At 47.1% G+C, this 16,248-nt stretch overlaps 1 protein-coding gene across 1 annotated transcript in view; it reads right to left on the reverse strand.

Annotated features, from left to right (window-relative positions):
• Positions 1-12,192: 12,192 nt before the first annotated feature.
• HCN4 (hyperpolarization activated cyclic nucleotide gated potassium channel 4) overlaps positions 12,193-16,248 on the reverse strand; it is a 48,321-nt gene continuing 44,265 nt past the window's right edge. Inside the window, exon 8 of the mRNA XM_053594378.1 lies at positions 12,193-16,188. Coding sequence (XP_053450353.1) covers positions 14,729-16,188 — 1,460 coding nt within the window. The 3' untranslated portion in view covers positions 12,193-14,728. The remainder of the gene's footprint in view (positions 16,189-16,248) is intronic.

Raw genomic sequence — 16,248 nt, forward strand, 5'->3', positions numbered from 1 at the left:
ACAGACCTCAGCTGGTGTCTGGGTTTCCATCATTTTACATTTCCACCCTCCCCATCCCCTTGTTGCTGGGTGCCTATTCCTTGCTAATGGGTCTACCTTCTGTGGACCTGGTCTCCCAAATGAGAAATAGGAGAGCTATTCTAAATTCTTCCCTCAGCACCATAGCACACTGCTCAGCAAGTTCTGCCAGCTCTGTCTCTCAGATGTCCCCAAGAGAGGCTCCTCCTTGTCTGTTAGACTCCTAATTAACCCCCTACTCAGCCTCACCAGCAATGCAGTAACAATCCCCTGCCCCAGCACACAGTGGCTTTTTCTAACTCATATCTGATGTGTCTCTCTTGCTGAACACTGTGCAGTAGCACCATCACCTCCCACCAGAACACAGCCCAATGCGGCCCTGTCTGCCTCTTCCCTTTTATGTCTCACTTAATCTGCTCCTTCATCCAAATTTAGCCCCAGTGATAGAGAGCAGTTTGCACTTGTAGAATAAGCCGTGATGTTCGGCCTCAGTATTATTTCTTCTGCCTTGGATTTTTCTCCCTATCCCCTGCCCTCACCATTGCCTTTCTCTGCCTGGTAAGTGTCTAATCTTTTAAGACCCAGCCCAACCATCCAGTCCCCTGAAGGTTCTTGTTCATATTTCTGTCTCCTCCAACACACTATGACCTCCTTAAGGAAAGCAATCCTGCTTGTGTTCATATCCTCCACTCCAGTGCCTGACATGTCATAGCTTTTCACTAAATGAACTTCCCTGGTGAGGCAGATAAACTTGAAATCAGATACCTAATACATCATGGCTCAGGGCTGGGGCAATTTGACGAAGCCCTAATTCTTCCTGGGAGCATATACTTAGGAAGGTTTTGCAGGGGAGCTAAGGCTCAGCTGAGTCTAGGATGCTGGAAGTATTAGGCTATCTGTCTGGAGGGAGGAGGAGGCCATGGTGGAACTGAGAAGCTGCCCACTTCATGTGGCCAGCAGCCTACTTGGAAGAAGACAAATCCAAGACAGCCTGTATGGGGCCTGTGCTCAGCCTCCTGTGTTTGCAGTAAGAGCTGGTGGGCACAAAGGCTGTGGAGGAGGATGCAAGGTCTGACTGGCTGGTCAGTGGAGAGAGCGAACTGGGACCATCCTCCCCCAAATTCCTGGAACACTGAAGGTTAATGCTGGGCCCAGGCAAGCTAGGTTTGGCTGGCCAAGCAGCACAGCTTGGGGGCAGTTCTAGTGAGTTAAGGAATAAAGTGGGTTCCTTTCATAAACTCAAAACCCAGGTCTTGCTGAAAACTCTGGGAAGTTTATGCTTTCTGAAAGAGGAAAGGAAAAGCTGGGATCTAATCCTGAAGGCAAAATGACTGGTCAGGCTCCCCTAGACTTAGTTGCCTAGGAGGTGGCAGGAGAACCAGCTAACGAACATTCTCAACCAGCACGCAGAGGGGAAACCGGCTGGAACTAAAGCCAGAGAAATCTCTGTATGGGCAGGTCGGTAAGAGAAGGAGTTTCTGGGACCAGTCAGAAAAGGGTCATCCGCACCCAAGACCAGGGAGTCTTTGTTGCTCCCACAGATACTCCTGAGGGCCAGATACTGGGGGGTGCAGAATGTATGCTGATGTGCTCACAGCTTAGAGGACACAGAAGTTATCATCCAGCACAAAATGAACAAAGAGACATGAACCATCTGTTAAAAGAAGGAAGGAATTTCTGGCTTTTACCGTAGAGTTGGTAACACTGAGAATGCTGGTGAATTTACCAAAGACAAAAAACAAAATTTCTTCCAGAGCTGCTTGAACTAAAAGCAGGAAAAGTTCTCGTACTTGGTAAATTACAACGGAAATTCTTTTAAATGATTTGCTCCAAAGAAATAAGATCTCTCTGCTGGGTGCCTGTAGCGCAGTGGTTATGGCGCCAGCCACATACACCGAGGCTGGCAGGTTCAGCCCAGCCCTGGCTTGCTAAACAACAGTGACAACTGCAACAAAAAATAGCTGGGCATTGTGGCAGGGGCCTGTAGTCCCAGCTACTTGGGAGGTGGAGGCAAGAGAATCATTTAAGCCTAAGAATTAGAGGTTGCTCTGAGCTGCCATGCCACAGCACTCTACCTAGGGCGACATAATGAGACTCTGTCTCAAAAAAGAAAAAGAGAGATAATCTCTAACATAAGACCAGAAAACTGAACCCAAGTGGTAAAACTACCAAGAAGCTAGAGTTTCCCCAGGGAAAAGCTTAATCCAAAGAACCAAACCTTCACTGACTGCCAGTGAAGGTTTTAAAAATAACCAATAATCAGCATCTCCCTTGAGAACTTGTAGAGGATTTTGCGTCTATCTTCATAAGGGATATTGGTCTATGATTTTTGCTTTTTGTTCTTTTTGGGTTTTATTTTATTTTATTTTGTCAATGCAATACTGGCCTTGTAGGATAGAGAGGTGTCTCTCCTTGTCTACTTTCTTTAAGAGTTTGTGAAGGATTAACATCAATTGTTCTTTAAACATTTAGTAAAATTCACCAGTGGGTGAATTCTACTGGTCCTGGGCCTTTCTTGGTGGGATGTTTTCTTTATTACCAATTAATCTTTGTATTTGTTAAAGGTCTATTTAGATTCTCTATTTCTTCTTGAGTCAGTTTTGGTAATTTGTTTCTAGATATTTGTCTATTTTATCTAGGTTATCTAATTTGTGGGCATACTATTTTCATAGTGTTCCCTTATAATTCCTTCTAATTCATTAAGGTGGTAGTAATATCTTTTCTTAGATTCCTAATGTTAGTATATTGACTTTCTCGTTCTCTGTCTCTCTAACTGAAGATTATCCTATTTCCTCTCTCTAGCTGCACTTATCCTATTTCCTTTAGGTAAATCTTTATGTTATTTATTTGAGCTTTTTTTTATATTTATTTATTTTTATTAAACCATAGCTGTGTACATTAGTATGATCGTGGGGCACCATACACTTGGTTCATAGATCGTTTGACACATTTTCATCACATTAGTTAACATAGCTTTTGTAGCATTTTCTTAGTTATTTTGCTAAGACCTTTACATTCCACATTTACTAGGATTCACATATACCCTTGTAAGATGCACCGCAGGTGTAATCCCATTAATCCCCCTCCTTACCCCTCTCTCCCCGCTCCCTCCCCTCCCTTTCCCCTTTCTCCCTATTCTTAGGTTGTAACTGGGTTATAGCTTTCATGTGAAGGTCCTACATTAGTTTCATAATAAGGGTGAGTACATTTGAGCTTTTTATATACTTATATAGGTGCTTACTACTATAAATTTCCCTCTGAGTGTTGCTTTTGCTACATCCCATGTTTTTGCTATGTTGTGTTTTTCTTTTCATTCATCTCAACTTTCTGATATTTGTTGTGATTTCTCCTTTGACCCTTGGTTATTTTAGATGTATGTTTTTTAATTTGTATATGTTTATCAATTTTTCAAATTTCTTTGTGTTACTGATTTCCAATTTTATTCTATTATGTTCAGAAAATATACTTCATATGTTTTTAATCTGCTTAGGTTTATTAAGACTTGTTTTGGGGTCTTACACATGTTCTATCCTGAAGAATGTTCCACATGCACTTAAAAAATATATACAGAATGCATATATTATCTACATATTCTGCTAGTGTAGAGTGTTCCAGGGAAGTCTGTTAGGTCTGGTTGTTTTAAATTGTTGTTCAAACCTTCTTTTTCCTCACTCATCCTCTGTCTAGTTGTTCTATCCCTTATTGAAAGTAGAGTGTTGAAGTTTGCGGCTATTACTGTTGAGTTAGTTGTCTATTTCTCCCTTCATTTACATCAGGCTTGCTTTGTGAGTTTTGGGGCTATGCTGTCAGGTGTACATGTTTACGATCATTAAAATTTCTTGATGAGTTGACCGATTCATCATTATAAAATGTCCTTTGTCATTAGTAACAATTTTTGTCTTAGAGTCTACTTTGATAGTGTAGCTGCTCCAGCTCCCTTTCAGCTGATGTTTGCTTCCTATAGCTTTTTCTCACATCCTTTTACTTTTAACCCATGTGTATCTTTGAATATGAAGTGTGTCTCTTGTAATCAGTATACAGCTACATCATGGTTTTTTATCCATTCTGCCAATTTCTGCCTTTAATTTGAATATCTAATCCACTTACATTTAATGTAATTGCTGATAAGGTAGGGTTTATGTCTGCCAATTTGGTATTTGTTTTCCATATGTCTTGAGTCTTTTTTATTACTCTGTTACTCTGTTATTGCCTTCTTGTCTGTTAGGTAGATGTTTTCTGGCATACCATTTTAATTCCCTTGTCAAAAAGCACAAATCATAAAAGAAAAATTTGATAAGTTGAACATCATCAAAACTAAAAATATTTACTCTTTAAAAGACATAGTTCTGAAAATAAAAAGGGCAAGCCACAAACTAAGAGTATATTTGCAAAACATATGTCTTATAAAGGACTTATACTCTGAATACATTATTTACAATTCAATAATAAGAAGACAAATGATCAAGTAAAAACAAACTGGCAAATATTCACACAGTCACTTTACTAAAAAACATACGGAGATCAAATAAACATTTGAAAAGATGCTCAGTATCTTTAGTCATTATGGAAATGCAAATTAAAACTAGGAGTTAATAACACTCTTGAATGGTAAAAATCAAAAAGACTGACAGCATCAAGTGCAGCAAGAATATGGAGTATTCTTCAGTATTCCCAGTTGTAGGTGGGAATGCAAAACAGTATTCCAACTTTGGAAAATAATCTGACAGTTTTTAATAAAGTTAAAAATATACTTATCATATGACCACACCTGGGTATTTACTTAAGATAAACCAAATTCTACGTCCATCTTGAAAGTCACTGAGAGAGTAGATTTTAAGTGTTCTCACCACAAAAAATGATAAGGATGTGAGTTAATACATAGGTTAATTAGCACAACTTAGCTATTCCACAACGTATACGTATTTCAAAACATGTTTATTATAAATAATATAAAATTTTTATCAATTTAAATAATTTTTAAAATTTCAGATTAATATAAGTTTAGATTACATTGTTTACATTTGTTAGGTAATGACCAAGTTATAGGGGGGTCCTTCACACAAGAGGTGTGCCATATACCCATACGCTGTGCTCATTAGGTTGGACCTCACCAATCCCCTTCCTCCTTTTCCTCCCCCCCCCACTTTTTTTTTGAAGTTTTTGGCCGGGGCTGGGTTTGAACCCACCACCTCCGGCATATGGGGCAGGCACCCTACTCCTTTGAGCCATAGGCGCCACTCCCCCTTTTGGAATTTCATTGTGTTTTTCTCTTATGTGGGCCTGTAGTTGTTTATCTACTAGTTTCCAATTAGTATTGAGTATATGAGATGCTTGCTTTTCCATTCTTTTGGGGGTTTGGGGGGATAAAGTCTCACTCTGTCACCCTGGGTACAGTGCCATGGCATTGCAGCTCACAACAATCTCAAAGTCTTGGGCTCAAGTGATCCTCTTGCCTCAGCCTCCTGAGTAGCTAGAACTAAAGGTACCCATCACAACAGCTGGCTAGTTTTTCTATTTTTTTTTTTAGTAGAGTCAGGATCCCATGCTTGCTTGCTCAGTCTGGTTTTGAACTGATGAGCTCAGATGATCCACCCACCTTGCCCCCCAGAGTGCTAGGATTATAGGCATGAGCCACCATGGCCAGCCTTGCTTTTCCATCTTTAGATACTTTCTAAGGAGAACATTCTTTAACTTCATCCAGGTAAACACAAAAGACGTAAGGGCCCATCTTTTAATGGCTGAATAGTATTCCATGGTATACGTAGACCACAGTTTATTAGTCCATCCTGGTTAGTCCAACCACTTGGGTGGTTTCCACATCTTTGCAATTGTGAATTAAGCTGCTATAAACATTTGAGTACCAATGTCCTTATGGTAAAATGATTTTTTTCTTCTGGGTAGATACCTAGTAATGAGATGGTGGAATCAAATGGAAGATCTATTCTTAGCTCTTTGAGGATTCACCATACTTCTTTCCAAAAAAGCTGTATTAGTTAGTTTGCAGTCCCACCAACAGGGTGTAAGTGTTCCCCTCTCTCTGCACTCACACCAGCATTTGTAGCTTTGGGACTTAGTGATAAATAATTTTTTAAAAAGAAAATCCAAATCCATGTAAAGATTTGAACATGAATGTTCAAAGAAGCTTTCTCCTTAATAGCCCCAAACTGGCAATAGTCCAATTGTTCATCATTGAGTGAATGATAAACAAACCGTGGCATATTCAGACAAGGGAATATTGCTCATCATTGCACGGATGGAGCTCAAAAACATTAGGCTAAATGAAAGAAATAAGACACAGACTACATGCTTTATGATTCCATTTATGTGAAACTCTAGAAAAGGCAAGACTTAGTCACAGGCAGCAGATTGTCAGGGGTCAGGAGTGAGAGGAGAGGATTTACTGCAAAGGAGCCTGAGGGAATCTGGGCGAATGATGGAAATACTCTGTATCCTCATTGTAGAACTGTGTATATTTGTCAAAACTCATTGAACTATACATTTAAAATTGGTAGATTTTATACATATAAATTATACCTCAATAAAGAAAATAGATACAATTAGAAATAGCAACAAAAATACAACGTACTCGGAACAATCTAGCAAAGTGGGAAAAAATTTACAAAGAAAATGATTATGAGACTAGGTTGAAAGAATCAGCAGGGACAGTTGATGCCCAGCAAATATTACACGTGCTCCCCTGAACCCCAGCCTGCTCTGTGGTTACATTGTGGCCCTGGGACAATGGACTATGAGAGGAATGCTGCCCAGGAAAGTAATTCAGACTCAGCCTTCCCTTCGTTGTCTCTTCCCCCACAGTGACCTGCTCTTCAAGCCCGTGTCAGGGAGGACAGTGGCTGCCTGGCTTGCACAGGGCTTTCCCTGAGCTGGAAAAAACCTGCAATGTTTTAAACCATTGAAAGCTGTTTCTGTTAGGGCTGTTAGTGAAAATTACCCTGAGTAACACAAAAGACATTAAAGAAGACCCAATGTGGGGAGAGTTATGCCCTGTTCATTCATAGAAATACAAATTTTCAATCACAAGCCCACTGAATGCTTTGTGCATCTCAATACTGATTCTAAAATGTCTAAATGCTGTGGTAGCACAGAAAGACTAGAATCACCAAGACAGTCCTTAAGAAAAAAGGGAGGGCTTATTGTCCTTGTTAACAACACACTGTATAAAACTAAAGTGACTAAGACACTGGGCTTTTTGGACAGGGCTAGACAAATAAGCTGCTGGTACAGTTAGAGCGCCTCCAACGCAACCCAGATTCACGTATAAGAGAAGTGACGTTGCCCTGCAGTTTAGTTAAACCTCCTTCAATGAACAATGTAGGAATAATGGATTGGCCATACAAGGCAAAAAAGAAACTGAACTATGCCTTCATACCACACCAAAATCAAGGTCAGATAGACTTACATGTGAAAAGGCAAAACTTCACACTTTTAGAAATGAATATAGTGCAACTTCAAAGATGTTACTGCAAAGGGGATGGCTCACACCTGTAATCTTAACACTTTGGGAGACCAAGGCAGGAGGATAGCTTAAGGCCAGGGTTTGAGACAAGCCTGAGCAAGAGCGAGACCCCATCTCTACTAAGCATAGAAACATTAGCTGGGCATAGTTGGGCTCATGCCCATAGTCCCAGCTGTTCAGGAGACTGAGGCAAGAGAATTGTTTGAGCCCAGGAGTTTGAGGTTGCTATAAGCTAGGCTGAGGCCACCACCCTCTAGCCAGGTCTACAGAGTGAGATTCTGTCTCAAAAAACAAAAAGGTTTCTTGAGCAAAAAAAGGCACTAAGGAAGTATGAGACATTAAAAATTGCCAAAAATGATCTCATTAAAATGAAAAGCTTTTATTCATCAAATAACAGCTAAGGAAAGTGAAAATGTAAGCCATAAATGAGAAGATATTTACAACACATATAGTGGACACAGGATTCATTTCATCCTACAAATAAATTGTGTGTGTGAGTGTGTGTGTGTGTGTGTGTGTGAAATTCCTGTGAATCAAAAAAAAAAAAAAAAAAAACCCAACCAAACAAAAAAGACAACCACAGAAAATTGGTCAAAATAGATGAATAAATATTTCTCAAAAGAGGAAACACAAAAACACAAATGGCAAATTGATATATGAACAAACATTCAAACTTGCTAGTAATTAGGGATTTTTCACATTAAAATAATTAGATATCACTAGACTAGGAAGAATAAGAAAATCTGATGGATCTAATTATTGGCAAGAATCTGAAGCAGGAGTAATTCTCATCCTCTGCAGGTGGGAGTGTAAATTGCCAGAATGACTTAAAACAGCTTGGCATTATCTTGTGAAGGGAAGCTTCATTCGCCCTTGACTCCGTTATTCCGTTCCTGGGTGTAGAGGCTGGAGAGCCTTTTCTACAGAAACCACAAAGTAGCCTGCTGTGGCAGCAGTGTCAGTGACCACAAGAACTGCAACCAACTGAAACATCTATCTTCAGAGGAGCACATATGTAAACAGTGGGATATGCCTACCCTGGAAGGCTAAACAGCAGGGAAAATGAGTTAACTGCATCTGCACATCGAAATGATTTAAAAATTGCAATATTGAATGAAAACAATCCCAAATTGCTAAAGAACATGTGCAACATGATATCATTTACATAAAGTTGAAAAATTACAAGTATATTCAGTGGTGTACAAAGACGCAGGAGGTATGCCCCACCTCTGGCAAAGGCAATGGAAAGGTACAGTATTTGTAAAGAAATTTGAAACAATAATGAAACTTACGAAAACTTGATCTGATTTTTTTTTTTTTTATAGAGACAGAGTCTCACTTTATGGCCCTCAGTAGAGTGCCGTGGCCTCACACAGCTCACAGCAACCTCCAACTCCTGGGCTTAAGCGATTCTCTTGCCTCAGCCTCCCGAGTAGCTGGGACTACAGGCGCCCGCCACAACGCCCGGCTATTTTTTGGTTGCAGTTTGGCCGAGGCCAGGTTTGAACCTGCCACCCTCGGTATATGGGGCCAGCGCCTTACCGACTGAGCCACAGGCGCTGCCCAACTCGATCTGATTTTTATTGTTGCTAGGCATCAGCAACTCTGAACAAAATTATTGGTAAAATCCTTCTTCCACAAAGGCAGCTACTTCCAATCCCTGCTCCCCTACCTTGCGATGCAACTGAATACATCTTTTGTTTGTTTGTTTACTCTTCCTCTGTCACCCAGGCTGAAGTGCAATAGTATGATCACAGCTCACAGCAACCTCAAACTTCTGAGCTCAAGTGATCCTCTTGCCTTAGCCTCCCAAGTAGCTGGGACCATAGGTGTGAGCCACCACACCATTTATTTATTTATTTATTTATACATAGTCTCACTCTGTTACCCTGGGTAGAGTGCTGTGACGTCACAGCTCACAACAACCTCAAACTCTTGGGCTCAAGCAGTCCTCTTGCCTCAGCCTTCCGAGTAGCTGGGACCAGGTGCCCACCACCATGCCCAGCTAGTTTTTCTATTTTTAGCAGAGACAGGGTCTCATTCTTGCTCAGACTGGTCTCAAACTCCTGAGCTCAAGCAATCCACCCACCTCAACCTCCCAAAGTGCTAGGATTGCAGGTATGAGCTACCACACCTGGCTGCCCAGCTTATTAAAAAATTTTTTTCTTTGTGAGATAGGGTCTCATTATGTTTACCACACTGGTCTCGAATTCCTGGCCTCAAGTGATTCTCTCGCCTTGGCGCCCCCCCCCCCCCACCAAATGCTGGGATTACAGGTGTGAGCCACCACCGGTGGGCTTGAATGCATTGTTCAGAGACATTTATTTTTGTAGTAAATGTATCATGGAACGTGATGACAAAATTAAAATTCAGATGAGTGGCTTCCCTCAGAGGGAGAGGGATAGAGTTGGGCAACAGCACAGATGCTGTTAAAGGTATTCCTTATGTTCCATTTCTTAAACTGAGTAATGGTACATGGCTGTCCACCTTATTTTTTATATCTTATTGATGTAATGAGTCTTTTCCTGTATGTATGAAATGCTCCATCCTCAAGAGAAGGAAGATGTAAGAAGCAAAAGCTTGCAGGGGGTGTGGGGGTGTGGAGAGGTTGTGCTCTGTGTTGTGGTGGCAGCTACAAGCTCCCAGGAGAATAACAGGGCTGTGGTCAGTCTGAAGGGGATGAAAACCTGTGTCACAGCAGCCCACGACAAAGCTCGGGGGATGTGAGGGCCTGATCACCCCAGACAGGGGACGCCACGGCTTGGGTGATGTTACCCCCAGGAAGTGTGCACGGAGTGAGAAGACGACGGGGGCCAAGGCCAGAGCTCAGAGGAGCACCAGCATCTGGGGGAAAAGAGGATGGGGCTGAACAGAAAAGTAAGGCAAAGAGGGGCTGATGGGGACCCAAAAGCTGAGGAGGGCCTGAGAGGGCACATGAAAAAGTCTGGGATGTGGGCCCTGAATGACCTCGGCAGAGCTGTTTGGGTGAAGGAGAGGTGGCAGCCAGCCTGCAGTGGGGGAAGGAGTGACTTTGAGGGAGGGCCATGAGGAGAAGGACTTGAGAGGGCTCTCGAGAAGCTGGGCGAGAAGAGCAAGCAGTAGCCGCTGGGAAGGGACATGGAGCCGAGGGAGAGATTTTGTTAAATCTCTTTAAAATTTTCTTTTAGAAATCCCCACCTGCCTCGGGCCCACTAAGGCAGATAGGGTCCCTTCAGGAGCTGGCTGCCGTATTCCAGCAGGTGTTCCTTGGGGCTGAAGCAGAGCGTGGTGGCATTTCCAGGTGGGGGTGGGAGGAGCTGCCTGCCCTGGCGGGGGGCCGTATCCTGCTGCTGACACTGTCAGGAATTGCTGGCGCGTGGTGATGAAGGCAAGCCAGCTGGCATTTAGTCGTTTTGTTGCCGTCCTTGAATTCTCTACAGACAATGCACCCTTTACTGCCTGCACAGGAGACGGGCTGTCCCTACCGCCCACCCGTGCTGTGCCACCAAGGGGAGAGACAGGGTTGAGTCTCCAGGAGGTGGTGTGCGTCTGTCTCCTTCCATTCAGCTAGCTGACGGGGCTGGGGTGAGTTCTGCCCTCTCTCAGCCTTGGTGCCCTTGGCTCGCTATAATCGAATTCTTACCTGCTAGGGTGTTGGGCTTATGATATACCGGGAAAGCACCCAGGGCTGAGTATACAGTAGGTACTTAAGTGTCCTTTCATCCTCAGGGAACGGAGAAGTGTGATGAGCGTTGCCACCCCCTCGTGGTTTGGTTGAGGCCCCTGGGCTCCTTGTCTGTCACAAAGGCTTCCTTACAGGCTCAGATGCTGGCAGCTGTCAGAGCCTGAGCATGCCCTGCGGTCCCTACGGGGTCCCGAGGAAGCACCACCACCTGGCCACAGGGGGCAGTTGTCATGGGGACGCCTGGGCCTGCTGAGCTGACTACTTAGCAACGGGACTCCCAGGCCGGTTACCATGGAAACAGCATCCGCTGGCAAGCAGTGATGGGGAACGGATGGGTTCCCTGGCCTTTTCCAAGGACTTTCCCCTCCTCAGGCTAGAGGGCTCTCCCCGCACCGCCGGGAGCCCGAGGACTCCCCTTTCTTAGCTTCCAGTCTCTGGCCTGGGAGGGGGTTTCTGCTGACCCAGCAAGGTCACAGAGTTTGCAGGGACCCTCTGAAGCCAAGAGTGGCTGAGGGAGCTGTCCAGGGCCAGGCCTAGCCCCTCATCCACATAGTAGTGGGGAGTCAGTGACTGCCCCCTCCACTGAGGGCCTCAAGTGGGTCTCATCCTCAGCCCTAATGCCGCCCCCCGAAGTCTGGTCACCTTTTGTACTCAGCTTCTGAGGGCTCACCTGATCAGTCTATGATGGCACCCTCCTGTTCGGGATCTAGCTAGGGGAAGTTTGGGTGCACATTTACTACTTCCCTCCTCCTTCAGGGAGCACTGAGGAGTGCCAGAGACCTGGAGCTTGTTAGCTGGAGGACAGATCAGTCAGGGTCTCTCACCTCCCCTACCTCCACTTGCCCCCTTGGGCAGGCAAAGGTGTGTGCACACACGCGTGCGTACACACTCTCCCTGTCCTCCTGACTCCCCCCAGCCATGCACACCTACACCCAGAGCTAGGCCTCAGACAGCCCCGTGCATACCTTCACCCCCTACCTGCCGCCCTGGCCCCTAGAAGGAGGCAGCACCTGCTGGAATTTTTTTATTTAAATAAAATATACAACACGGCGCATTTACCGTTTTCTGTTTTAAAAGTGGAAGATTTGAAAATTGCTTGTGGGAGACAGGGGATGGGATTTCCCACCTACTGGACCTGGCTCCTCCAGTCTCTGCGGAGTGGCCGGGCTGGGCCCAAGCTTTTATAAAACGTGTGTGTGTGTGTGTGTGTGTGTGTGTGTCAAGAGAATGGTCAGGCCACACCCTGGTGGTAAGGCCGCTCCTCACTCTGCAGGGGACTGTAGGTTTGGATCAAGCTTCTGGGAGCTGCCTTCCCGGAGGGGAGGGGCAGGGGCGTGTGCAGAACTCAGCTCCAGGCTGTCTAAGTTCTCCCCAGGCCCCAAGGGGACTTCCCAACCCAATAGCGAACAGGGCCAGGTGGCATTCCATCTTTGCCTAGGATCCAGGACCCTTCACCCCCTTCTCTTCTGGATTATTGCCTCCCACTCCCTATAGTCCATCTATAAAGCAATTGGCCTGTTCCACATCCCAGGACAGCTCAGAGCAAAACCTGATCTTGCCAACATTCTGGCTCAGAGCACAGATGGTTCTGGATGTACAAGGTGAGACCAGCTCTCATTACTTGGGTATTGCAACCCATATCTGCTCCTGCCCCATAGGCAGGGTAGGAGGGTAGGTGTAGAACCCTGGCCTTGGCACAGGCAGGATCCTGCCTCAGAAGGCATCTGAGCTGCTTTCCCGCCAGCCCCCAATCTGGAGCACTAAGGTTCCTACCTGCCTCAGAACCAAACCCTATCAACCCCCTTAGCCTGTCACCCCAGGCCCTCCTGACCCCTGCACCTGTGGATATCCTCCCAAGGCCAAGATGCACAGCTTCCCACCCACCACAGTAATCTGCATACCACCCCTACTCGTTCCCTCCCTCCCTCCCCCTCTGAAGCTCCCCACATCTCAAGGCCTGGCTCAAGCCTGCCACTGGCCACGCGCCTTCCTCAGGCCCTTAGGGAGGCCCAGCCACTTCCTGAGTCCTGAGATTTTTAAGTCTTAGAGCCCTCGGCCAAAGCTCCCTGTGCTCTCACCATAGCTGCTGGAGCAATGGGCTGGGCATTTGAGGGGCAGAAGAAATGGGACTTATTGAGCACCTGCTATGGTACATGCCAGGCGCTGGGCTGGGCTTTTCACTTTCACTGGGCATACACTACCTTCTGATCTGGTCCTCACAGGGCCTTGTGAAGCGGTAGCATGGTTATTCCCATCTTACAAATGAGGTGACAAGCTTAGAAAGGTCAGATAACTTGCCCCAGATCATACAGCTAAGAAGTGGCATGGCTGGGATTTGAACCCCAAATCTGGTCTCTCTCCTCTGCCCCACTCTTGGGGACCATGTACCTCAGCTCCTTTCAACACAGCTTTCTGACAGAAGGAATGCAGGCTTGGGCCTCAGGCAACATGGATTCAAATCTCAGATCAGTCCCCACTCTGCCACTCTTAGTTACATGATTCTGGAAAAATTACCTAAAACTCAGTTTCTTCATCTGTGAAATGGGGAGAATAAAAGTACCTACCTCATGATCTGTGAAGTTGAAGGAACTGAAGTATGTAAAGTGCGAAACCAGTGCTTGTCACAGAGCAGCCTCAATGAATAGAAGTGTTTCCCTTACCTCCCACCATACAGATGGGAAAACTGAGGGCCACAGAGGTGACAGGGTGTGCTGAGGCCCCAACAAACCGGAGTCTTCTGCTTCCATGTGGTAAGAAGTCAGGCTGGGAGTGGATTTGAGATAAGAGATGGGGAGAGAGGAGCCTGCAGCAAGGTCCTGGGGGCCTCCTGCCCCAAGGACTGCAGAGTACTTCCCCAGACACGCAGTGCCCAGCCTGCGGGTTGCTGGATGTAAGGTGACCTGGGTGTCCTGGGAACATGGGGTTAAACTAGATTGCACACAACATGTGCGCACATGTGAGTGGCTATCTACATGGCTCTACAGAGTGCTACATAGCTATACATATACACATCTTACATACATATACATATACATATTCATATACATATCTTGCTACGTTTACAGTAGAAAAAACAGAAGGCCCTCAGCCCCCGCCCGGTTCTCTCAAGGACTCAGGCATCTGAGGCCTCAGGACAGCCCCTTCCTGGGGGGACAAGAGGACCCCAGCACAGTGGGGCTCCAAGTTCACAGCTAAGGGACTGACGGCAGCTGTTGCTCTAAACAAATACATCTGACATCTCTGCTCTAGGAACCCCAAACACCTTACCCCCCACCCTGCCCAGCCGGAGATCCCACCCGCCCTTCTCTGGCTTTTGCATCTGGGCCCTGCCTGCTCCCCTCCCGCTCCCTCCCTCCCTCTAGTGCTGAGTATTAAAATAGTCTATAAAAGCGAGTGACCAAAAATCTATAGCTCTAAGAATACCTGGTTATTTTCTGCTGTCTTTTGTTTTTCTGGTGTGTGTGGGTTTTTAACGATAATTATTATTGTTATTGGTATATCTCCTAATCACAGTTAAACCTGAAGAAAGGGAGAAAAAAAAAAAAGAGAAAAGGAGAGAGGGGCCCGGCTCATAGATTGGACGGCAGTTTGGAGCGCACTGGCTCAGATCTGGTCCCAGGTTCCCTCTGGGGTGCAGCAGTCAGAGGGGGTCCCCCAGAAGAGGTGGTTCTTGCCCCAAACAAAGAAAGAGGGGGTGGCAAAGAACTTGAGGATGTCTTCCGAGGCAGAGTGACGTGCTGGCCAGGGATGGCACCATAGGGCCTCCCGGAGGGGCCAAGCCCCCCACTGCCCCCAGTGCTGCCCCCAGCCCTGGGGAAGAGTGGGAAGGCAGCCATGGACTCCCCAGAGGAGTGCGGGGAGGCTCTGAGGAGAGTCTGTGCCCCGTCCTGGGGCAGGGCTGGCTGAGAGGCGGAGATGAGCTTGAGGTCCTGGGTGAGGCGGCCTGGGGTGAGGGGAGGTGTGCCCCGGCGCTGTGGAACCTGGGGTGGTGGGGGACTGGACGCAGGTGGCAGGAGCAAGGAGCCGTGGGAGCCAGAGGCCCGGGGTGGGGTACTTGGGAAAGTTCTTGGGGGGCCTGGGCTATGGCCAGGGGGGCTAAGACCTCCTCGGGGGGTAAAGGCTCCAGGGGAAGCCCCCCCAGAGGCCCCTGCCACAAAGGACTGCCGCTCAGGTTGCCGTGGGGGTGTCTCTGGCGTAGTTGGTGGGCCAGCAGCCAGGCCTGGGGACTGCTCCCCAGGAGGCTGACCCAGCTGCCCAGGGCTGGATGATGGGGACCTGGACGAGGGTGGCGGTGGCAGGAAGTGCTCCAGGAGCCCCAGGCCACCCCGTGCCCCCGGCAGTGGGGGTGGTGGCTGGACAGCCTGTGGGGAGCGGGCACCTGGCTGCAGTGGGGTAAGCAGGGGAGAATCGGATGAGGACAGGGAGCCACCCAGGGCCTTGTGGAAGTGACCAAACCCAGCTGTGGTGGTGGCAGCTGTGGCAGCAGATGGTGTGGGAGCTGCAGGGGAGCCACAGGCCCCTGGCGGTGGGGAGGAGCTGGACGAGGGCAGGAGAGGGCTGAGTCCGGCGGGTGCAGAGAATCCAGCCAGCTGTTGGATGTGAAAGGAAGAGGAAGATGGTGTGTCCACCTGAGATGGGGTGCTGGCAGGTGAAGTGGAGCCCAGCGCAGAAGGGATCAGGGACTGCAGCCTCTTCAGGTGCCTGGGCGTCTGCCCAGCCCCCAGGTTGCCCAGCCCAGGTCCAGGGGGAGGGCGGAAGATGGCAGCAGGCAAGCGAGGGTGATGGGTGAGGGCTATGGCCACGGATGTGGTGGCAGCAGCAGCCTGCAGTGGCGCCTGGATCAGTGGAGTCCAGATGACAGGCGTCGGGGTCGGGGTGGCAGAGGCGGCAGCCTGGACGTGGTGCGCACAGTGGGCCATCTCACGGTCATGCTGCACGATCTGCTGGATGATCTCATTCTCCTGGTAGTTGAAGACACCGGAGTTGAGGTCATGCTGGACTTTGTGGAGGAGGATGGAGTTTTTCTTGCCTGGGCCAGAGAACAAAAGCAGGCACTCAGGAGAGACCCGGGAAGGAGATGGGGAGCAGG

Source organism: Nycticebus coucang, chromosome 6, assembly GCF_027406575.1.
Source record: "Nycticebus coucang isolate mNycCou1 chromosome 6, mNycCou1.pri, whole genome shotgun sequence".
Classification (NCBI taxonomy): domain Eukaryota; kingdom Metazoa; phylum Chordata; class Mammalia; order Primates; family Lorisidae; genus Nycticebus; species Nycticebus coucang.